Genomic DNA, 23,165 nt, shown 5'->3' with positions numbered 1-23,165 from the left:
CTCAGCCCCAAGGACTAGAACAGTGGCACAAGATGAATGGCGTGTAGAACTTGTGCACAAAGCAGGAGGAGCATTTGGTGAGGGCCCAGAGGCTTGCTCCTACTGAGAACCACTGGAAGAAAGCGTTTCGTTTTTCTTCTGTGAATGCTGAGGCTTTTGGATTTTTGTTAAGTGACTATGTAGATATGATGTGATTTAAGAATTTCTTCTTATTTTATTTAGTTATAAGATTTTATTTATTCATTCATGAGAGACGGAGAGAGAGAGAGGCAGAAGCAGAGGGAGAAGCAGGCTCCCCAAGGGGCAGGGAGCCTGATGCAGGACTTGATCCCAGGACCTTGGGATCATGACTCAAGCCGAAGGCAGATACTTAGCTATCTAAGCCACCCAGGCGCCCCCTTATTTTCTACGCTTCTGCGTATATGCATGTGTGTGTATATGTATTATATAAACAAAAAAGCTCCCAAAGGTTTACTTCCTTTCATGTAAATAAAAAAAAAGCCCAGACGTGGGTGGGTCACAGCTAGCACCTCAGCTCCACAAGGTCATCAGAAACCAGAACTCTTTCTGGCTCTCTGGTCATCATCCTTAGCCCGTGGCTTTCATTTTCTATGGTGTCTCATGGGGGCTTTGAAGGTCTAAGGGGACAGCTAGAGCTCCAGCCCTCTTACCCGGGAAGATGACAGAGCAAAAAATACTTAACACCTCCTCTGGGCTAAGCTGTGAGAATCTAGTGAAGAACCAGACTTGCTCCCTGACCTAGAGTGTGGGGGGGGGATCCAGGCCTTACAAACATCACCACATGGAAGTATATAATTACTAATATGGATTAATGCTATGAAAACAAGTTACTGGACTGTAGGGGAGAATGGCAGGGAACCTCATGTAGATGTGAGGTCAGGCCTTGTTTCTCGAAGCTTCTGGGCAGGTGGTTCCTCCAGGCTTCCAAACAGCTGTTTTTGTGCACTTGATAGAGGAGAGACCTCTCCATGGTCATCATTCACAGATATCCTCGGTGCTTCTGTGTGAGATGTCTGGAATAAGTTGTGGTTGCTCTTGTTTCAAGTCCAGCTGAGAAGAAGCCTGTTCTTCGCAGCCAGGACTGGATGAGGAGGAGAATGATCTCTACAACGGTAAGTTCCATGTTTTGGTCAAACCTTTATGGGATTACTCTGTAGAATTTTGTTTTGTTTTTCCTTTCAGGTACCTTCCCCCATTCTTTTTAAATGAATAACATTTGCAAGAGAAACCCTTTTTAAGGAATTACCAAAGCATTTTCTATCCAGGGTCTCTCTTCCCTACTTTCTCCCTGTAGAAAAGTTAGGAGGAAGCCCTTGGATATGCAGGAGGAATTTTTGACAAATTCCCCATGTGATAGAAAGAGAGCTTCAGTGGACTAGGGCTTATTTATTTATTTATTTATTTAAAGATTTATTTATTTATTTGACAGAGAGAGAGATCACAAGTAGGCAGAGAGTCAGGCAGAGAGAGAAGGGGAAGCAGGCTCCCTGCCGAGCAGAGAGCCCGATGCGGGGCTCGATCCCAGGATACCGAGACCATGACCTGAGTCGAAGGCAACGGCCCAATCCACTGAGCCACCCAAGCGCCCCTGGACTAGGGTTTATAGTGGACTTGGGTTTCTCATTCTCCTGCCACCATTTATGGGTAAATGTAACCTTGGGTAAGTCACAGTGCTGGGAGGTAGCTACATTCATGAGAGGAGTGTCTTGGTCCACTTGTTCATTGCTGAATCCCCAGTGCTAACCCTATGCCTGGCACATAGTTGGCCAACAAATATTTGTTCACTTTGCTTAGTGAATGAATTAATAACCTTTTTGGGAAAAAAAACCCCAAAGAATGAATGCCTATTTGATCTGAATTCAACCATGGGGTGAGGAGCCAGAGAAGGAAAATATGGCGGCCTTCTCAGAGCAAAGGAGGCATTGCTGCTGGAGTGGGTCTGGAAACAGGGAGTTTGGCCTGCCAGGGTTATGTTTGGGAAGCTGGGATGTTGATGGGAAGGAGTGGCACTGAAGAGAGTGCTTCATTTCCATTGTTCCTTTCTAGAAACATAGTTGGCTCTCCAGAAAGCAGAAAACAGAGACACAGTTGGGGCCTCCAGGGATGATTGTGCCTCCGCCCTCGCCCATACAATTTCTTGAGCAACAGTCTGTACCTCTCTGGAACCAATTTGACATGCTACCTCAGGATCTACTGAAGGAGTACGTAGTGGGAGAGCAAGGGTACCTGCTCTTCTCTGAAGCAGAGAAGCCACTAAGTAGCATGCTCTTTCCGACGAAGGAGGGGAGAAAAACTTCCCCCCTCCCCCACTTGTTCAGTGAGGTCTTAGACTTACTAATGTACAGTGGCGACAGTAATCACTGCCATTTACCAAGTGCTTATCACGTGCTAGGCCCTGCACTATAGAAACACAATACATCTGTTCTCTTACTGGGTCTCCGGTAGCTGCTATTCCTCTCTTCTCCTTCTTCTTTTTTAAAGATTTTATTTATTTATTTGAAAGAGAAGGAGTTCACAAGCAGGCAGAGAAGCAGGCAGAGAGAGAGGGGGAAGCAGACTCCCTTCTGAGCAGAGAGCCTGATGTGGGGCTCGATCCCAGATCCTGGGATCACGACCTGAGCCGAAGACAGAGGCTTAACCCACTGAGCCACCCAGATGCCTCTCCTTCTTTTTAAGTGAGCTCTATGCTCAATGTGGGGTTCGAACTCATGACTCTGATATCTAGAGTTGCATACTACGCTGACTGAGCCAGCTAGGTGCCCCCATGCTCTTTTTTTTAAGGTGAGTTTTAGATAAGTGGGAGGCAGGAGGGAAATGTGGCTTGGGGGTGCCTGGGTGGTGCAGTCAGTTAAGCATCTACCTTGGACTCAGGTCTTGATCCCAGAGTCCTGGAATTGAGCCCCGCATCGGGCTCCCTGCTCAGTGGGGAGCCTGCTTCTCCCTCTCCCTTCTGCCCCTCCCCCTGCTTGTGCTCTCTTTCTCCCTCTCTGTCAAATAAATAAATAAAATCTTTAAAAAAAAAAAAAGAGGAAATGTGACTTGGTGTGAGATAGCCTTTGGACTTCACATTGAAGCTTCCTGGTTTTGTGCATTTTGGTAATCTAGCATCTTTAATGCTTTAATGCACCGTTTGCAAAATAGGGATAAGAACACCTGTCCTTGGCAAATTGAAAGGTGTTACCCAATGAGCACCTGTTGGCATAGGCCTTTTCAGGCCTGGAGTGGAAATTTATTCAAATTTAGAGCCCTTTTCATCCCTTTTTCGTCAGCCACGCTCTCCAGGAGGAACTGTTGTTGACTGGCTGTCTCTGTCCCTTTCAGCCTCTTGCCTAATGAGGGGAAGACCATGCCTTCTCTGGAGATGAGGACACAGTTGGCCATGATGAAGAAGAAAGCTCCTCTGGAAAAGAGTCGCCCCGACAGTGCCATTTCTGCTAAGATGTTCTTAACCGTACACCGCCTCACGCTGCAGGTAAGAGCTAGGGAGCCTCAGAGAAAGGTCTAGATGTTACTCCAAACTCAATTCTCTTCGAGTCTGGAGGGGTTAACCCTTTCTTCTTTCTCTCTACCCTTCCATGCTGGACCCCACGGAAGGGCTGGGCTATTTGTAGGTGAAAGCAAACATGCAGGGAGAGGTTTGAGGAACGTTCTCATTCTCCTGCTCTTTGTTCCCCGCTCCGTTTCCTCTCTCCAGAGCCCCTGCTATAAGGCTGCGTGCACCTGGTTCTCAGACAGTGCTGGTTGGCTACGTGGGTACCTGCATTTGAGGGATTTGTTTTGGGAATAGGAAATACCTTTAGTAGAGCTCTTCTTCTTCTTCTTTTTCTTTTTTTCCCCTTCCAGAGACCAGCATTGAGATATCCTAAACATTCAAAGAAATTATATCACAACCTGAACACAGAAGGTAGGTCTTCTGGTGCTGCCAGGTCCTCAGCTACTGTCCTGTCAGCCCGTAGTTCTCATACTTGGTGTGGGTCTCAGTTTGTTGTCTGTGGTCAGAGTCATACAGGCTCCCATGCAGGACTCGGGAAACCGTGGGTTCAGGAGGCAGCCTCCCTTCCCCACCACAGATGGCTTGATTCTGTCAGAGAGGGTGTCACCACTGTGGAGCAGGGCCCAGCAAGCAGCCCCTGGGGAGGGTGGGCGCTGTCAGGGAGAAGAGGACCGAGCTGGTGCTCTGGTCACCAGGTCACAAGAAGCAGCAGCAGTGGCAGCAGAAGCAGCAGCAGAGGAAGGTGAAAACCCCGCCGAAGAGACAGGTAGAGAGGCCATGAGGGAGGCTGGAGGTCTGGCTGGGAAGGGTCCAGGGGGCGCAACCTGAATGGGAAGGAGTGGATGAGGCGCGAGTCTCCTGGTTCTCCGCCTAGTTCTAGATCCAGAGTTCCTGTCTGCTTGCAGACACTAGCTTCCTTCTTTTAGACTCTTTTTGAAATGTTTTCTTCACTTCCAAATATCCTAATTTGGTTCCTTCTCATGTGGGTTTCAGGAGGCTAAAAAGAAATCCAAGAGTGATCTGGGGAGTCAGGACATTTTTCATAAACATTCTGGTACCGTGGTGTATGACCCATGCTATGGTAAGGAGAATACAGGCTCGGGAGGAATGGGATCTCAGGATGTAGCTGAGGGCAGGAAAAGCCGCACACGTCCGTCATTTTGAGACCTGCCTTCATCAGGCATTCAGAATTCTTCTCGGAATGTTCTGGCTTGCCTGGGCTACAATGCATCATCCTCCATCAAACATTTACTAAGGAAGCAAGCTGGGCCAGATGTCTGCTTCATGTGGGCATTCGAGAGATGACCGTGAGCGGGAGTCAGAGTCATTTTTCCTCAGGTCTTACTTTAGGAAAGGCAGAGTGGTTTGAGAATGAAGAGCAAGCAATGAGGCAGAAAAGAGTCCAGCCCCCCAACCCCCACCCCAGCCACAAGTTAGTCCCTGGGGGCTCGGGTTGAGATCAGCACAGTATCTAGATCCCTTCTGGAGGCAGGAGGCTACTTCTTGACAGGCAATCCTTTTCCTCGGGTGTTCATGCTGAAGACCAGAATAGGTAGCTCCCCTTTTTGGAATCTTTATCATGTGTCTGAGCTGAAGGATATACTTATTCTTTTTCTTTTTAATTTTTAAATTTTTTAAATTAACATATAATGTATTATTAGCACCAGCAGTACAGGTCTGTGAATCATCAGGCTAACACACTTCACAGCACTCACCATAGCACATACCCTCCACAGTGTCCATAACCCAGCCACCCTCTCCTATCTCCTTCCCCCCAGAAACCCACAGTTTATTTTGTGAGATTAAGAGTCTCTTATGGTTTGTCTTCCTCCTGATCCCATCTTGTTTCATTTATTCCTTTCCTACCCCCCAACTGCCCATGTTACCTCTCAACTTCCTCATATCGGAGAGATCATATGATAATTGTCTTTCTCTGATTGACTTTTTTTGCTCAGCATAATACCCTCTAGTTCCATCCATGTCAGATATATTTATTCTGGTCCCTCTGATGTTGCTCAGGTTTTGTTGTGTGTGTGTGTGTGTGTGTGTGTGTGTGTGTGTGTGTGTTTGTGTTTAAGATTTTATTTATTTGTCAGAGAGAGAGCTCAGGCAAGCAGAGGGAGCAGCAGGCAGAGGGAGAAGCAGGCTTCTCAGTGAGCAAGAAACCCAATGTGGGACTCAATCCCAGGATCCTGGAATTATGACCTGAGCTAAAGACAGACATTAACTGACTGAGCCCCCCATGTGTCCATGATTTTGCTCAGTTTGAGTGCAGAAAAAAAAAAAGAAAGGCGGGGAGAAAGAATCCCCAAAACCTTAGGAGCTTCTTTGGCTCTACTCAGAGTGGACCTTGCTTACTGCTACCTCATCAGATTTTATTGATTTATTTGAGAGCAAGAGAGAGAGCACAGGAGATCCCAGGATCCCGGATCATGACCTTCATCAAAGACAGACTCTTAACTGCCTGAGCCACCCAGGCACCCCGGGAAGATGTTCATTTAGAGAAAGGAAATTGAGAAAGGAGAGGATGAATGCATTTAGGGACTAGTTGGGGAAATAGCCGATGCAGAAGAATCAGAGAACCAGAGCTTTTGGAAGGAAGGGGTTTCATTTTCAGAGGTCAGTATGGGGACATTTGGGTTGGTTGCAGAAGGTAAGAGAAGTCTTCATTAACTGAAAATGTAGGGTCAGAGTTTCTTTTGGTTCCCTGATGTACAGATATCTGCCCCTTCAGTTTCTTGGAGAAATCCTTTTTTTGTGTTTTGTTTTTCCTAAGTGTTTTAACATACACTTGACCTTAATCTCTAATTCTGTGATACATGTGTTCACAGTCCCAGGTGAACAGAGTCACAAAGAGAACTCAGAGGCCCAACTGCCTTTCACCTCCTCTAACCTCTCTTGTCCTGGATGTGGAGTCACTTGCAGGCTAGGGCTCAACTAGAAGCCCAATGATGGGATATGAAGTACCAGTAAGAAGAGAACTGAATTGACTTTGTGCTCACTAGGTCACAGAACTCTACCAAGCCAAGAAAGTGACAAAAAGCAGCCACAGCAGACAAAGTCAGAAGAACCCACCTTGAGAAAGGTAAGAGCACTGGAGCCATTCCGAATGGTTTCAGTTCTCCGTTACTGTATAGCACACCACCTCAAAGCTGACACCGCTGTAGCGGGTCGTTCTTCGGATTCTGAAGGGTGAGTGGCCAGATTTTCTACTGTTGCTTGATGTCACTCATGCAGCTGCCTTCAGGTGGCTGCTGGGGGTGGGGGGCTGTTAGCCACATTGTCTGAGTTCTCTTTCATGAGGTCTCTTCATTGTGCCTCACTTGGGGTTCTTGACAGTGTGGTAATCTCATGGAAGCATTTCCTTGAGAGAGAGGGCTGGAACTGAAACAATGTCATTTCTGTCACATTATATTGGTTAAAAAATCCCAAGTCCAGCCCAGACTCAAGAGGAGAGAAAACCGACTCCATCTCTTGGTAGAAGGAGCAGCATGTGCATTCAGGACTGAGAAGAATAGTTGGTGGCCACATCTGGAGGCCATCTACCTTCAGTTGACAGATGGTAATGGGGGGAAATGGGTTCTGGCTTTGTCTGGTCAGCCTGGAGGACAAAGAATCTATGATACAGCCTTTTCTCTTTTGTCTCAGGAGGTGGCATTTTGTCCTGTCGTAGATGTTAATTTTTCTAAGAGAAGCATCTCTTAGAAAATCTTTTCTTTCTTTAAGTCTTGTTTCAAGTTTCCTTACACTTACTCCATTGGATTTTAGGATTCCACAAAGAGGCCCCAGATGGAATACTTGGAGAATCATCTAGATTCCTTCCCCAGTAAGGATGGTAAGTTACTAGGGTGGAGGAACCTCAGTAAGTCACTTAGGCCAGGGAGAGCTGAACCTGTGTTGACAAGGATGGTTCACCACCCTGGACGCCATAATTCTATTCCCTCAGAAGGGTCCTAAAGACATGTAGCCCTTCCTTCTCTGTCCTCCATTTGTCGCTGTTGGGAGAGGGCTGCAGGTGCAGTTAATGGCTGGGTCTTCTTTTAGATCCCGAGTTATCCAAGACAGAACCCTCTAACAAGGACATCAGCGCTCAGGAGTGGGTTGTGCTGGGATCCCAAGACAGGAGCTCAGAGGACCTCTTGGATGATACATCTAGAAGGTGGAACCCTGAGCTCAAGCTCCTGAGGATTCTTCAGGCCACTGATAATGAGGATGAGGAGGACCAACTCTCCGAGTCACAGAGTGAAGAGTCTTTCTAGACCTCAGAGGACAACCTTATTCCAGAGAAAGATGCTTGAAATCCTGGGGACAGAGACCTTGGACATACAGACGGAAAGGAGAAGGGACTTCTGCTCCTGGGAGCCTTCATGAGGGCCTCATTGTAGGGACTCTGCTTTCTTCATTCACTTCTCCTTACCTCTAAAATTAGTGAGGGAGAAAAAGCCTCCCCGCTTTTAAACTGAGGTTGTTTCTTTTTCATTAGGGGCAGAAAAATTTTAGTGATTAAACACCACTGCTTAAGGAAAAGGCTCGTTCTGTTCCTGGGAGGATGGGAGAGATGTATCTGTGGATGTGTTTTCTGGGTCACTTTTATCTCCCCTCTGGAGCCCTGAAAGGTTTCTAGTCACAGGAAGATGAGTTTTGGGACACCTGGCTAGCTCCTTCCATTGGGCATGCAGCTCTTGATCTCGACGTTGTGAGTTCAAGCCTCATGCTCTGCATAGAGATTACTGAAAAATTAAAAAAAAAAAAAAAAAAAAAAAGGAAAGATGAGTTTGCCCTGTGGGAACCCGTACTGTGTTCCTAGCTTTTCCTCTCATTCTCTGGAAATGGCTTCTCTCGAGGTTGGCACCCAATGATCATTATCAAATGGTATTTCTATTAGCCCGAAAGAGTCTGAAGCTCCAGCTTCTACATTACTGAGTCTGTGGGAATGTTTCAGTGATGCTCATAAGGACTCAACATTTCAGAGTCTCAGTGGACCTTGGATTTGGTTTTTGTTTTTGATTTTTTTTTTAAAGATTTATTTATTTATTTGGCATAGAGAGAGATCACAAGTAGGCAGAGAGGCAGGCAGAGAGAGAGAGGGAAGCAGGCTCCCTGCTGAGCAGAGAGCCCAATGAGGGCTCGATCCCAGGACCCTGAGACCACAACTCGAGCCGAAGGCAGAGGCTCAACCCACTGAGCCCCCCAGGTGCCCCGGGATTTGGTTTTTGGAAAGATTTTTTTTTCCTGTTTCTGTCCTTGAAGTTTTTAATATAGAAAATTTTTTCACTTCAAGAGTCAAGAGAATAATATAATGGAGCTCTCATGTATCTAGTAGGTTAGATGCGGGCAATAAAGGCCCTTGACCCGGGCCTGTGGCCCATGAGCTTTGGTCAAGGCAGCTGGAGCCCATTATTCTCACCAGATCTGGATATAGGGTCAAGTCTCCTTCCCATAAGTGGGAGCTGGGTGGAAGAAGAGAGCCCTGACCACTGGTGGTACTCACTAGCTCTTAGCCTCAGCCACCAGTAGTGGCGGGCAGGATGAGGTATGATGACATCTGTCCCTCCTGAGGAGACCACTCCTCTGCCTTGGAGCAGGGGAGGGAGCCCTATGTTCTTGGGCAGCAGTGATCTGGAGTAGTTTCTGTCTCGTTGAAATTGGGGTGGGGTTGGAGAGAGCATGGCTCTAGGGTTACATAGCATAGACTCAGTTCCTACAGAGCTTTTGTAGATTTTCTTAAACAATTTGCTCTGTGCTCTTAGGGCCATTTTCAGAGGCATAAACATATATTTTAAAATAATTTTCACTAGTTTCACTGAATAGCAGTCTGTGAACTTCTTACACTCTTATGACGCAAGTGGAACTCAGGACTGGGCCTGACATCTTTTTTTTTTTTTTTTTTTTTGGTTAAGATTTATCTATTCATTTTAGAGGGAGAGCACACAAGCAGGGAGAGGGGCAGAAGGAGAGGGAGAGAATCCCAAGCTGACTCCTGGCTGAGCTTAGAGCATGGGGCTCCATCTCACCACCCTGAGATCATGACCTGAGCCCAAATCAAGGTCGTCTGGTCAACCAACTGAGCCACCCAGGTGCCCCCCCAACACGATAGTTTTTTATAAGACAAACTTATCCCTCATCAATTATTTGGTTCTGCTAAGTACAGTTTGTACAAAAGAGGCAGATTAAATGTTAACTCTTTTTTAATGTTGTCTCAAAACACACCAAATTAGAAAGCTGAAACTGCTGTCTACTCATTCCTCTCTCCCAAGCCAGATCAAAATTCTATGACATCATTTGTGTTACTAGACTGAACTATACTTAGCTGAATCTTGAGAGTGAGAGGAATCCGAGAGGTGTCACGTGGGTTGTTTTTCTGCAAAGAATTATTTCTCAAATGTGCATTACATTGTAGAATGACTTGTGTGGGTTAACCTAAAAATTACACTTTTTTTCAACTCCTTGGTCTTCTTTTGGACCTGTCCACTCAGGCAACCCCGATTTCCAGTGGTCAGTAGTGAGGCTGAGGAGGGGTCTGGGCTGAGCTTTCATTTGCTTGTTTTTTCTGAAGACTCAGAAGAGAAATTCTAACTATTACCAATCCAACTACACACTTAGTTAAGCAACTCTCAAAAATTGGCACGTTCTTTTCAGTTTTGTTGGTGAGTACAAAGTTACCTTTTGAATCATTTTTTAAAAACTAGTGCTCTCTTTTTCTTTTTAAAGATTTAATTTATATATTTGACACAAGTAGGCAGAGAGACAGGCAGAGAGAGGGGGAAGCAGGCTCCCTGCTGAGCAGACAGAAGGCCCCAGGACTCTGAGATCATGACCCAGCCAAAGGCAGAAGCTTTAACCAACCCACTGAGCCACCGAGGCGCTCCTTAAATCATTTTGAATGAGAAGATGTTTGCTATTTGAACACTGGCCTTTGCTTCTGTTTTCAAAGGGAGGAAAACCATTTGTGGGCTGAAACCTGTTTCACCTTTCTTACACCAATCCCTCCAATCACTAACAGAATTTAGGGCAGTATAATCCGCATGCCACAATACAGTCTTTAAGGCAGTGTATACCCACTATTTCAGTTGGTTCTCTGGCCAACTCTATAGATAATGTGGATTGTTTCCATTTTATAGATTAGAAAACTGAGGCTCAGAATCCAGGGTTGAGAATAACTCACTTGGGAATTGGTGAATTAGAAAAAAAAAAAAAAAAAAGCATCCTTAAAGACACTTTACTACCACCTGTTGAAAATTCTCTCAATGAATATACAAATCTACAATGATTACATTATCAGCGGCACCCGTAGAGTTGGTCCACAACCTTCACCACAGGACCTGATTAAGTCATTTGCCAGCAATCAAAGGCCAGCAAGGAAAGGGGGCTGGGCTTAGAACCTGGGTCCTTGCTCCTCTCATCCACTGAACTCTGATACCTCTTTGATTCCCTCTCAGTGGAGCCTGGGACATTGTTCATCAGAAAGGAAAGATGAGACCATGTAGAGAAGAATGGACTGAGGGGAAGAAGCACTCATGAACACTTTGAATTAGCCTCCCAATGTTCTGAGCGAAGAGGAACAGGTAACTGTTGCTAACTGCCATTTCCGCACCACCTGTGTCATGGGCATCAGGAGAAGGAAGGCCTAGCAGCCAGGAGGATCTAGCTAGAATTGCTTGGAGATCCACTTTACACATTAAAGCCGACAAGAGGTCTTAAGACTTAGCTAGTTTGAAGATTGTCCTAGGATACTTATAAAAAGCTCTGGCTTCTTTTCTTTTCTCTCGTTCTTTGTCATTCTTACTAAAGGCAGGCCACTTTGTTTGGATCACCATGTTTTCTGAGCACACTTCCCAATGACACCTGGCTTGGTTTGACCTGTGCGTGAACAGAGTCAAGGAAAGAGTCCTCAGAAAGTCTGTGTCCATAGTCTCCTCGCTGGAGGGTCAGCGATTCCTTTGTTTGGTATCAGTGCTGACATCTGGGGTAACAGACTCTGTTCTTCCTTGTTTCTGGGTTACAGTAAGCTCCCTTTGATGGGATGGAGTCCAGATTTCAGCCAGGGTAGCAGTGACTCTTAAGAAAAATCCATTATTCAGGGGCACCTGGGTGGCTCAGTGGGTTAAAGCCTCTGTCTTCGGCTCAGGTCATGATCTCAGGGTCCTGGGATAGAGCCCCACATCGGGCTCTCTGCTCGGCAGGGGGCCTGCTTTCCTTACTCTCTCTGCCTGCCTCTCTGCCTGCCTCTCTGTCTACTTGTGATCTCTGTCTCTGTCAAATAAATAAATAAAATGTTTATTAAAAAAATCCATTATTTAAATGTGCCTAAAGGAATTGTTTGCTAAATTAAAGACAGAAGTACCTCCGGCTGTTAGGTAAGAATGATTAGAGGCCCTTGGGAATCCAAGGGAATCTGGGAAAGACTTTCTAAATTGTCTCTTTCGGTTGCCAGAAGGTACCAGGGTATGAGATGATTTTGTCCTTCTGTTTATGCATTTATTTAACAAACCCTGAATACATATTACATGACAGCCAACCCCTAGTTATCTTGATAGAGAAACTAAAAGTTCTGGGGAGATGAAGTGTCATTCCTGGGAAGATAGCTAGAAATTTTTCTGGATCACTTGGCGAAGTTGTTTGGGACCACTAGGTGGTGATATTACATTGTGAAAATGATACTCTTCCAAGACTGGAGGCCTCTGGTACTTTTCTGAGGCCATGGTCTACACAACCAAAGAGATTTCCTTGTTGAGCACATGGAGAACCGCCCCCCCCCCACACACACTTCACCAATGAGATATATGACACAATTTAAATGCTCTAATGAATGAATCAGTCTTTGAACACTTTAGAACTATTTCAAGGGTGTGACAAATTCCGGAACATTCCCAGAGGCCTAGAATTTGGGAAAACCGGGAGCTATTGATGATCCTGACAGTTATCGTTGGGCAGAGACTGAGGAAGGCAGCATTTGACGGGTAGAAAAATAAAAAATTATCTGAGGGTCTTATGCTGTTTTCCGTCTCCTAAATTTATTTTGATCAGATTTTGCCTGTTTAAAAATTCAGGGAGGGTGAAGCACCGGCTAGCTCAGTCGGTAGAGCATGAGACTCTTAAAAATTCAGGGAGTGTGGGGCACCTGGGTGGCTTGGTGGGTTAAAGCCTCTGCCTTCAGCTCGGGTCATGGTTTCAGGGTCCTGGGATTGAGCCCCGCATCGGGCTCTCTGCTCAGCGGGGAGCCTGCTTCCTCTTCTCTCTCTCTGCCTGCCTCTCTGCCTCTGATCTCTCTCTCTCTGTCAAATAAATAAATAGATGTCTTAAAAAAAAATCCAGGGAGGGTGAAACCAACAAATTCAGATTTTTTTTTTAATCTATACTATTTCTAAGGATGGCCTTGTTTTGGAAGGGATCTGCACAGATAATTAAAACTCTCTCTCAGACTCCGGATCAAACCCAACCCCTTTTGCCTGTCTCACAAGCCTTACAAGGTAGGTTTGAGGCCTGGGTGGGTCCTGCTTGTCTTCCCAGTCCCAGTTCTCCCCACTTCCCCCTGGTGCTGGGTGCTCTAGCCATGATGTTTTCCTTTAGGTTAGAATGAGTCATGTCCTCTCTTAACTCCAGGCTTAAAAAAAAATTTTTTTTTTTCTGTACTTTAGTTTCAACCTGTACAATTCTTTTCTTCCCCCTCTGCCTGACAACTTTCTACCCATTCTGTAGATCTCAGCTCACATGTTACTTCTTTGGGGAAGCTTTTTCTGATCACCAGCAGGGTGAGGATCTCCTCTCTACCTTTCCTCTCCTGGCCTCTGTGGAGTTCACGGCTTATCCATCGCCACATTCCACAGCCAGACCGTGAGTTCCGTGAGTGGCATCTGTCTTCACTGTGAATCTTCAGTACCTAGTGGAGTGCCTGGCACATTGTAAATGCTCAGTAGTGTATGCTGAATGAGCAAATGAATAAAAATTGTAGATGACACATCTCTTTTCTTCAGGGTACATACAATGTAGTAGTGGGAGCTGAGTGGTACAGAGAAGGAGCTATAGTGACGAGAAGAGAAAGGGGCACTTTGGATGCTGCCATCTGAAGCTATTAGGTTTTGGCAAGTGGAGATGTTTGTGGAGGTGGCCTTTAGGTAGGTGGAGGGAAGTGACGCAGGTGAGAGAAGGCAGGGGGACAAGCAAAGACTGTTGTGTTCCAGTCTGGAAAGAGGGGAATGTAGGGCTGGGGACAGCTTGTGTCCCTGTTGTTCATGGCCTTGAATGCTGGGCTGGAGAGTGTGGGCTCTGTGTGATAGCCATCTGTGGCTTCTGACTAAAGGAGTGATAGGACTAAAGTAGTGCTTTGCGAAGTGTCAGTCTGGACCACCTGGGCGGCACCATCGATTGGATATCCAACTCTTGGTTTTGGCTTTGGTTGCAATCTTGGGGCCCTAAGATTGAGCCCCATGTCAGGCTCTATGCTCAGCACAGAGTCTGCTTCAGATTCTCTCTCCCTCTCCCTCTGTCCCCCCTCACTTGTGCACTCTCTCTCTCTCTCAAATAAACAAATCTTAAAAAAAAAAAAAAGAAATTGTTAATCTGATGACAGCAAAACACGAATTGGAGAGAGACCAGTAAGCCCATAAGATTAGTCAGGAGGCTATCCGTAGAATTCAAGATGGGGGGGTGACCAGGGCCTGGAGTGTGCAGGCAGCAATGGAACAGAGACAAAGGGGCCTGTCCCCATGAAAAAATTAACAAGAACCTGGAAACTAGAAAGCAGGAGTGAGGGAGAGGGAGGAGCCAAGGAGTTTTCAGCCCGAGTCAGAGAAGGGCTGTCGTTATCAGAAACCTGGAGGCCAAGAGGAAAAACCAGTTTAAGGAGAGAGAAAAGAATTCCTCCATCAGATCTTTACAATGGAATTATGGCTTTGTATGCTTCTCATTTATGGAGTTAAATCCATGTACAGGGCCAAAAAATGAAGCGCAAGTGGGAAGGAGTGACAGGGGAGTATAATGCAATGGGCGGGGGCTGTTCCAGCTCTGCCACTCAGGGAAAAAACAGCCCAGAGGGAGTGCGAGATGCGGAAGGCAAATATGCCATTCCCTTTCTGATTTACAATACCATGTGTATTTTATGGGTGATGAAGGACTTATTTGAAGGTAATTTGGTTATTCACAATTTATGCCTTGCATGTTGATTTTAGATCCAAATTTCCTGGCAAGCTCACTTTTTAAACTCTGTGCCAGATGCTAGGGTGGGTAGGAGGCAGCTACTAAGAAGACATATCTCAGTCACTGTGTTAACATTGCACACGATCTAATTGGGTGGAAAGATGTGGAAGCAGACAATGAGGGCTAATTTAGGTGAGCAGTCAGGGAGGAAGTGGGTGCAGAGAGGAAGAAGAGTGTTGCTTAGTGTGGCAAAGCGGAGGTGGCCCTGGGCCTGGGGTTGGAGAGAGATCTGAGTCCTCATCAGAACAGCCCAGAGTAGCAGCAGGAGAGGAAATCTTGGAGGGAGGGAATCTAGAGGTGGGAAGGGGATTAAAGGGCATGGCTGGGGAACACGCCTCCCTAGAACGCAGGAAGAGCTGTAGAATAGAGGAATTATCAGAGAAGTGGGAGGAAAACTATGGAGGTGGGTGAGGACTGAGAACAGGCACATGCTTTTCATAATTAGGAAGTCAGTGGTGACCTCTGAGTGAACAGTTTCAGTAGAGTGGTAGGAGGCAGAAAACGGGGTCCAGGAGTGATCAGGATGTGAAGACATGCTCCTTCTCCCAGTTACCGATCTAGTCAAACCCACCTAGATCTATTCCCAAGTTCCCCATGAAATTTCTCTGGAGAACATTTGGAACCTCTGTCCCTAGAGTTCTTCCCAGTATGCTCTGCTACTGTCCATGGGAAGGGTATTCCCCATCACAGGACACTGGTCCAGACATAGGTTTTGCTCTATACAAGCCTCCAGGTCCAGCTTGAATGCAGACACAGCCCTCAGCTGTGTTTGCTGCATTTGATATCTAAACGACTCTCTGCCCTAAGTAAGATCCACACTCCCATGTGACTGCAAATGTTAGCTTGCAAACTGCTCCCCTGGAGTTGGCTTCTTGCAATTCCTTTGTCAGAATTTAGACAAGGCAGCATAAAACCATTTGTTCCAGGATGCAAGGAGCTCTGGATGTTTTGTAGTCAATGGTTCCTTATCCCAGTTATATTGTTCTTTCCAAGAGATTAAAATAGGAGGAAATGTATGGACCCACGTAGTTTACCATTTCTAGTTCTCTACATTCCTTTGTGCAGATCAAGACTTCCAGATGGTATCATTTTCCTGCTGCCTTGGAAGACTAACATTTCTTGTGGTGCAGGTTTTCTCAATGATGAATTCATTCAGTTTTGGGAAGTCTCAGAAGATCTTCCTTTTCACCTTTTTTTTTTTTTTAAAGGTATTTTTGCTGGGTAAAATAGGTTGGCTTTTTTTTTTTTCTTTCAATAAAGGTGCTGCTTCACTGTCTTCTAGTGTGTGTTTCTGATGAGAAGGCTAATATCATCTTTGTTCTTCTGTAGGTAATTTTTTTTTTTCTGGCTGCTTTCCAGACTCACTTTATTACTGGTTTTAGGCAATTTGATCATGATGTGCTTTGGTGTAGGTTTCTTCATATTTCTTTCACTTGGGATTCATTGGGCTTTGTGGATTTGTGGGTTTGAAATATTCATCAGATTTGGGAAATTTTTACCCATGGTTTTCTCAAATCTATTTCTGGACCCTATCTTCTTCAGAGATTCCAATTATATATGTATCAGTGTGCTAGAAGTTGTCCTGTGGCTCAGTAATGGCCTTTGTGTTTATTTTGGGGGGGGGGGTCCTTTTTCTCCAGATGTTTTATTTTGGATGGTTTCTATTGCTCTATTTTCAAGTTCACTCATCTTTCTTTCCCCTAAAATGTCTAATCTGCTATTACCCTATCCTGTGTATTTTTGCCTGTCAGACATCATATTTTTCAACTACAGATGTTTGATTTAGGCTTTTTAATATTTTCTATGTTTCAACATGCTTTTAAGGTGCTTCTTAGACATAAAAACAGAGTTATAATAACCATTATAATGTACTGGTCTACTGCTTCTATTCATCTGTGTCATTCCTGGTTTGGTTTCTATTGCTTGATTTTTCTTCTTAGTATGAGCCACATTTTCCTGCTTCTTTACATGCCTTGTAAGTTTTTATTGGATACCAGATATTATGAATTTTACCTCATTGGTTGCTGGGTATTTTTGTATTCCTCTAAATATTCCTCAGCTTGTTATGTCACTTAGAAACATTTTGATCCTTTGAGGGTCTTTCTTTCAAGCTTTTTTGGATAGTACCAGAGTGTTATTCAGTCCAGGGCTAAGTACTCCCCACAACTGAAGCAAAACCCTTCTGAGTCCCTACCCAGTGCCCCAAGAATTAGGAAGTCTTCCCAGTGTGGCTGATGAATATAAGGAGTCTTCCTGGCCTGGTGAGCCTCAAAGATGATTCCCTCTAATTCTTATGAGTGGTTCTTTCCCTAGCCTTGGGGTACTTTTCTCACACCCATGAGCTTATAAGCACTTATCCAAGGACTTGAAGGGAGACCCTTTACAGATCTCTGGGGCTCTCTTTGTGCAGCTCTCCCTCTCCAACATGCTAGCCTGTGAACTCTAGCTGCATTGGCCTCCTAAACTCCTCAACTCAGGGATTTGGGGATGGCCTAGCTTCCCTCTCCCTTTTTGCAAGTCTCTCCAGGCAGTAAACCGGAGCAATCATCAGGCTCACCTTGTTGGTTTTCTATTTCTCAGAGACCTTGTTGTCTGAAGTCTAATAATATCTTAAAATTGTTGTTTCATATTTTTGTCCAGTCTTTCAGTTGTTTCAGGTGAGAGGGAAAATCCAATCCCTGGATTGGCTCCAGTCCCAAGATGTTACTCCATCTTGGCCAGAGGCAGAGATTTATGTTAAGTTCAGAAGACTTTGGGAGGCCCTTATGGACCTCTTGACTGTGCCAGGCCAACCTGCTTATTGGCAGGCCAGGAAGAGGCTGCCTCTTGGAAAGGGCTTTCAATATCACTACAAGGACACCGAGCCATTCTAGGAGAGGCTGGGGACCCTGCTTTCCTTCTCTGGACTTTAAATCTCTAGTTTTTATCCTTGGATTCAACCTACTATTTTACGATTCTCTGGTGGTGAGGGCTTTGGTCTCTTGTACTTTGAGAGCTTGTTTGAAGGTACTAGCAACGGAGCACAACTACTCATATACCCCTGACTGAATCCCGGCCCTCCTCTATCAAGGAAGGTGGTCCACTCTGCCCAAGTGTGCAACTTTGGGGGGATGCACATGGCACACAGAACAGTGAGGGAAGAGGGGGACACCCACATGGCCAACCAGGCCAAGTGAATCAACCCTGGAGACCAGTGGTGTGAGAGATGCCACAGCCAGATGGCCTTCACATCCTGGTTTCTTCTACTTTGCAACAGCACCTCTCAGCTCACTTGGAATCTCAAGTTTTTTACTTGGTTCCCACATAGACCCTGTTTGTGTTTTTAGGTCAACAAAGTCTTCTGCATCTGAGGCAAATTACAGTTTCTCAGTGGTGCTTACAGCGACCAGAGGTTGCTCTTGTAGAGAACCACTAATCCAAAGCTACTGTGTTCTACCTTGAAGACGAATTGCAGACATACATTTAAAAAGCAAATCCTGCATTTCAAGGGTGAATAAAATACCACTTTACAAAGCATTCCAGCTGGTTAAATTTAGGACGAGAAGAAAACATGACCCGAGAATATTCTCTGGCTTTGAGCCCAGGGTATTTTTCCCTTTAGAGTGAATTTGGTACATTTTCATTCATGCGAAGCTGTTGCCTCCCAGCATTTTATTCTGGGATAGAAGGTCAACAATGACTGCCTTGTTGCTAAAGCCAATGGACACTTCTCAGTTATTAACCTACTTGACCTCTCAACAGTATTTGACGTGGTTGACAATTATTTCCTTCTTAATACGCTCTCTGGCTTTCCTTACCCCTCTCGTGCCTTTCTTCCCCTGCTTGTCTTCTCCGTCCTTGGTTCTTTCCTGAGCCTTCTTCTCATATTAAATGTTGTCCTTGGACTCTCCTATCCATGCCCACAGCTTTCCTGGGAATTTCCACATCCATATGTCTAGCCTAAATGTTTTTCCTGAGCTTCATGTCTAGTATCTGCAACTTCTCACTCGATACCTCCACTTTGGTGGTGAGTGGGCATCTTTTCTTTTTTAATTTATTTTTTTAGTAATCTCTACACCCAGCGTGGGGCTTGAACTCACAACCTTAAGATCAAGAGCTGCATGCTCTCCCAGTTGAACCAGCCAGGCACTCCCAATAAACTGTACTTCTAAACATTGAATTTCTCAAGCCAAGATTCCATTTTCGCAATTTATCTTCCAACCAATCACCAAGTCCTATAGATTCTACCTCTTTCCATGCCTTCCAGGCACTATCATCTTCTGCATGGGCTCCTGGAGAAGACTTTACCTAACAGGACTCTGTTTACTTTGTTTTTTTTTTTTTGGTTTTGGTTTTTGTTTTTGTTTTTTAAAGTACTTAAGTACTTTCTGTTTCTATGTTTCCAACCTTCAGGCCACTCCTTTTCCCCATCATCCTTTTTTTTTTCTTTTTTTTCCACTCTGGCCAGAGTGATCTTTCTAAAGCATGAATTAAAGCCCCATTCTGGAATCTTGCTTAAAATCTTTCGATGACTGCTGCCCTGTGCTCTTAGGACAAAACCCCAGCTCCATTTTTTTTTTTTTTTTTTGGATAAAATATACAAAAATTCTTTGTTGTAAATTCCATATAATGAATTGATTGTCATAGGATGCCTCCACTGATTTTTTCTTAACTCTTGCATCCGTAGCCAACCTATAGTTTTAATTAAATGGTATTTTGGCAAATAGAGTTGCTTCCTAATCTAGACAATCAATCAACAAACCAAATAAAGCCCTGATTTGTAGTACTTGCCGATTTCTTTAGTGCAAATACTTCCACCATGGTTGGTTTCCAGCTACCAGTGTGACATCACCGCACATGGAGTTGGGGAGAGTTACACAGTAGTGTATGGATAATAATAAAAAATAACAAAATAATCAGGAAATGATGAGTTTTGAGAGTTTATTTTGAATTTGTTAGTTTGCATAATATAATTTTAATAATGGCTATGTTTAACAGCGAGCTTGCAAAATCCTAAAAATTTCACTATCTGCCCTCATAGGCCTGTATGAATTGTCTCCAGCATATCATTGGATTCCCATTATAAATATGGATTTCGTAATATGGGTTGAAGTTAAAAATATTAAAACTGTTCTAGAGACCTATAATTTTTTAGGCTCAGGTTTAACCCAGTCTTTAAATTTCCAGGGATAAAATTGCATAATTGCACATGGGCCAAACCCATTTCCTTTCTACAAAAATTCAAATTCTGAAACTTTCAAGAGGTACATATTTGATAGTTCCTCTGGGTAATGTCTAGAGTTTCTGCTCACCCGACATCCTTTCTGCTTTTCTTGGGGTGGGGGATCAGCCTCTGATTTTCATCTGGGGAAGCACCTTCCAAGCTCCTTTTAATAATATGTGAAGCTTGTATCTGTTTACCTTTTTGCATATTACTTCCACCCCCACACTTAAAGTTCCCTGCCACCATGTTTCCCATCCTGAGTTCCTCAAATGAACAATGCTTTGCTCTCCTTTGCTGGCCTTTGGGTATGTGTGTGTGTTTGCTGTTTTTTTTTTTTTTTTTTGTCCCTGGCCTGTAACCCTTTCTTCACTTCCTTTGCTGGGCTAAATCATCCTTCAGGTTGCTTTCTTTGCAAAGTCCTCTCTGACTTCCTTTACCAGCTCAGCCCACCCAGCTCCCCAGGCTAAATGGGAAGTTAATCTGTGTTGCCACAGGTCAACAAGATGGTTCCTCTATTGTAATGCCCACCCAAGTCTCTCACTAGATCATATGCTCCATCTTGTTCACTTCTAGAATCCTGGTGACAAGTGTGAGGCTCAGCACAAAATAGTGTTTAGCTTCATAAACATTGGTTGGATTTTATTTTATTATTATTTTTAATTTTTTAAAAGATTTTATTTATTTATTTGAGAGAGAGAGAGAGAATGAGAGAGATAAAGAGCATAAGAGGGAAGAGGTCAGAGAGAGAAGCAGACTTCCCGCCAAGCAGGGAGCCCAATGTGGGATTTGATCCTGGGACTCCAGGACCATGACCTGAGCCAAAGGCAGTCGCTTAACCAACTGAGCCACCCAGGTGCCCCTTATTATTATTTTTAAAAGATTTTATTTGTTTATTTGAGAGAGCACTAGCAGGGGAGGGGGGAAAGGGAGAGGGATAGGCAGACTTCCTGCCAAGCAGGGAGACTGAAGCCAGGACCCTGAGATCATGACTTGAGCCAAAGTCAGATGCTTAATCTGAGCCACCCAGGAGTCCCTTGAATTTAATTTAATTTTAAAAGATTTTTATTTGTTCATTTGACAGAGAGAGAGAGAGAGAGAGAGAGAGAGAGAGCGCGCACAAGCAAGGGGAGTGTCAGGCAGAGGGAGAGGGAAAAGCAGGTTTTCCACTGAGCAGGGAGTCCGATGCTGGAACTCAATCCCAGGACTGCGGGATCATGACTTGAGCTGTAGGCAAATGCTTAACCAACTGAGCCACCCAGGAGCCCCCCTTGAATTGGATTTTAATGCATCAGTAGCCACAGAGGTCTTAGTCCTCTTGTTTGTAACCGAGTCATCCTGAGCAGGAGGACTGGTAGGAAAGACGACATTCTATAGTGATTCTTTGGCTGGATTCTGATTTCTCCACTGTTTACTTGCTGCTTTGGCAACCTGATTCAGTTAACAACTCTGACCCTTAGTTGCCTCATTAATAGAAATACTTGAACTTCCTGGAGGCAGATGATTTTTTTTTTTTTTTAATTTCTCTGGTTTACCAGTATTTTATGCATTATTAGTCAATTACACTGCCTCTCTTGTGTGATGATTATTCATGTCTTTTGGTACATTTATGTTTTTCTTACTGATTTGTAAGACTTCTTGATTCATATATGCATATTTGTCATATATTGTGTAAATATTTTAAATTCTTTTTTTTTTAAAGATTTTATTTATTTATTTGACAGAGAGAGATCACAAGCAGGCAGAGAGGCAGGCAGAGAGAGAGAGAAGGAAGCAGGCTCCCTGCTGAGCAGAGAGCCCGATGCGGGGCTCGATCCCAGGACCCTGGGATCATGACCCGAGCCAAAGGCAGCGGCTTAACCCACTGAGCCACCCAGGCGCCCCTAAATTCTTTTTTTAATTTAAAATTTAGAAATTTTTTATGGCCATAAAAAACCTTTTAATTTTTTTCAACCATTTTAAAATGTAAAATCCATTCTTAGTCCACTGGTACAAAAATAGGGGGTGGGCCAGATTTGGCTTGTAAGCATAGTTTGTCAACCTCTACACTAATATGCTCATTACATTTGAATGATCTTTGCATTCCTAGAATAAAGAACACTTGATCATGAATATACTGCCAGCTTTTTTTTTTTTTTTTTTAAAGATTTTATTTATTTGACAGAGGGAGAAAGGAGAGCACAAGCAGAGAGAGCAGCAGAGGGAGAGGGAGAAGCAGACTTCCCACTGAGCAGGGAGCCTACCATTGGGCTCTATCCCAGGACCCCAGGATCATGACCTGAGTGGAAGGCAGGTGCTTAATTGACTGAGCCACCCAGATGCCCCATCTATGGTGTATCTGTGCACGGGTGTACATGGGCAGTGTTATGGTATGTATGTGTATGTGTGTAGAGTGTGTGCAACATGTGTTTGTGTTGTGTCTGTAGTATACTGCCTATGTGCGGGGTGTGAGTAAGGTGTGGGGGAGACATGGAGGCCCACTGCCTAGGTGTGCTGGGGTGCTCAGGGCCTGCCAGAAAGACAGACTTGGTCAGCAAACTTGCCTGTCTTCTTGGGGAGAGCAGGGCCTCAACTACGACCCTTCCTGGATGTCCCCTTTGGATAGTAGTGTGGGTGAACAGGCCCGGTTTCTCCTGCAGCGGCACTGCCTAGGCTCCCACTCACTTCTGTCCTCTTCTCTCCTGAGAAAACAGTGACCCCCTCTTTTTTTTAAAATTTTTTTATCCCCCCCCCCGCTTTTTTTAAAAAAAATATTTTATTTATTTATTTGATGGAGAGAGAGAGAGCACAAGTAGGCAAAGCGGCCTGCAGAGGGAGAAGGAAAAGCAGGCTTCCCACTGAACAGGGAGCTTGATGCAGGGGCTCAATCCCAGGACCCCTGGATCATGACCTGAGTTGAAGGCCTCTGCTTAACTGACTGAGCCACCCAGGTGCCCCAAGAATGACCTCCCTCTTTAAGAGAAGGAAGTGTCTAGTGTTCTACTAAGTAAAAGGGCCCTTAATGTTGATGGTGAAGGTGGTAGAGATGGTGCCTCTAGAGGGGTCAGCTCAGGATCAGAATGGCACTGGGTTCTTCCAACTGAATGGGTTAGCTGCTGAGTGGGCCTTTATCCTGAGTGGGGGTGAGATGCTAGTGTGGGCTTCAGTCTTTCCCCCCTCAGGCCACATTCAGATAGTACAGCTCCATCCTGCCCTTCGGGGTCCCACGCACCTGAAGGTGTGTCTGTACTTTGCTCACAGCTTCCTGAGCCCAGA

The 23,165-nt window shown here is 44.8% G+C and overlaps 1 protein-coding gene across 7 annotated transcripts in view; it reads left to right on the top strand.

Annotated features, from left to right (window-relative positions):
• The window catches only part of C12H9orf43 (chromosome 12 C9orf43 homolog), a 34,275-nt gene that overhangs the window by 10,773 nt on the left and 337 nt on the right, over positions 1-23,165 (top strand). For 4 of the 7 annotated variants that reach the window (XM_059142780.1, XM_059142779.1, XM_059142778.1 and 1 more), the window contains exons 6-14: positions 1,067-1,133; positions 2,068-2,222; positions 3,343-3,493; positions 3,865-3,925; positions 4,210-4,280; positions 4,508-4,595; positions 6,520-6,599; positions 7,283-7,349; positions 7,559-8,041. In XM_059142780.1, the coding sequence (XP_058998763.1) occupies positions 1,067-1,133; positions 2,068-2,222; positions 3,343-3,493; positions 3,865-3,925; positions 4,210-4,280; positions 4,508-4,595; positions 6,520-6,599; positions 7,283-7,349; positions 7,559-7,773 (955 nt within the window). In that variant the 3' untranslated portion in view covers positions 7,774-8,041. Of the gene's footprint in view, positions 1-1,066; positions 1,134-2,067; positions 2,223-3,342; positions 3,494-3,864; positions 3,926-4,209; positions 4,281-4,507; positions 4,596-6,519; positions 6,600-6,952; positions 7,077-7,282; positions 7,350-7,558; positions 8,042-10,953; positions 11,080-23,165 lie in introns of those variants that run through there. The other 3 variants (XM_059142783.1, XM_059142782.1, XR_009346497.1) reach the window with 3 other exon arrangements.

This window comes from Mustela lutreola, chromosome 12, assembly GCF_030435805.1.
Source record: "Mustela lutreola isolate mMusLut2 chromosome 12, mMusLut2.pri, whole genome shotgun sequence".
In the NCBI taxonomy this organism is placed as follows: Eukaryota; Metazoa; Chordata; class Mammalia; order Carnivora; family Mustelidae; genus Mustela; species Mustela lutreola.
Note: the sequence above shows the minus strand (reverse complement) of the source record. Positions and strands in the feature narration are given on the sequence as shown.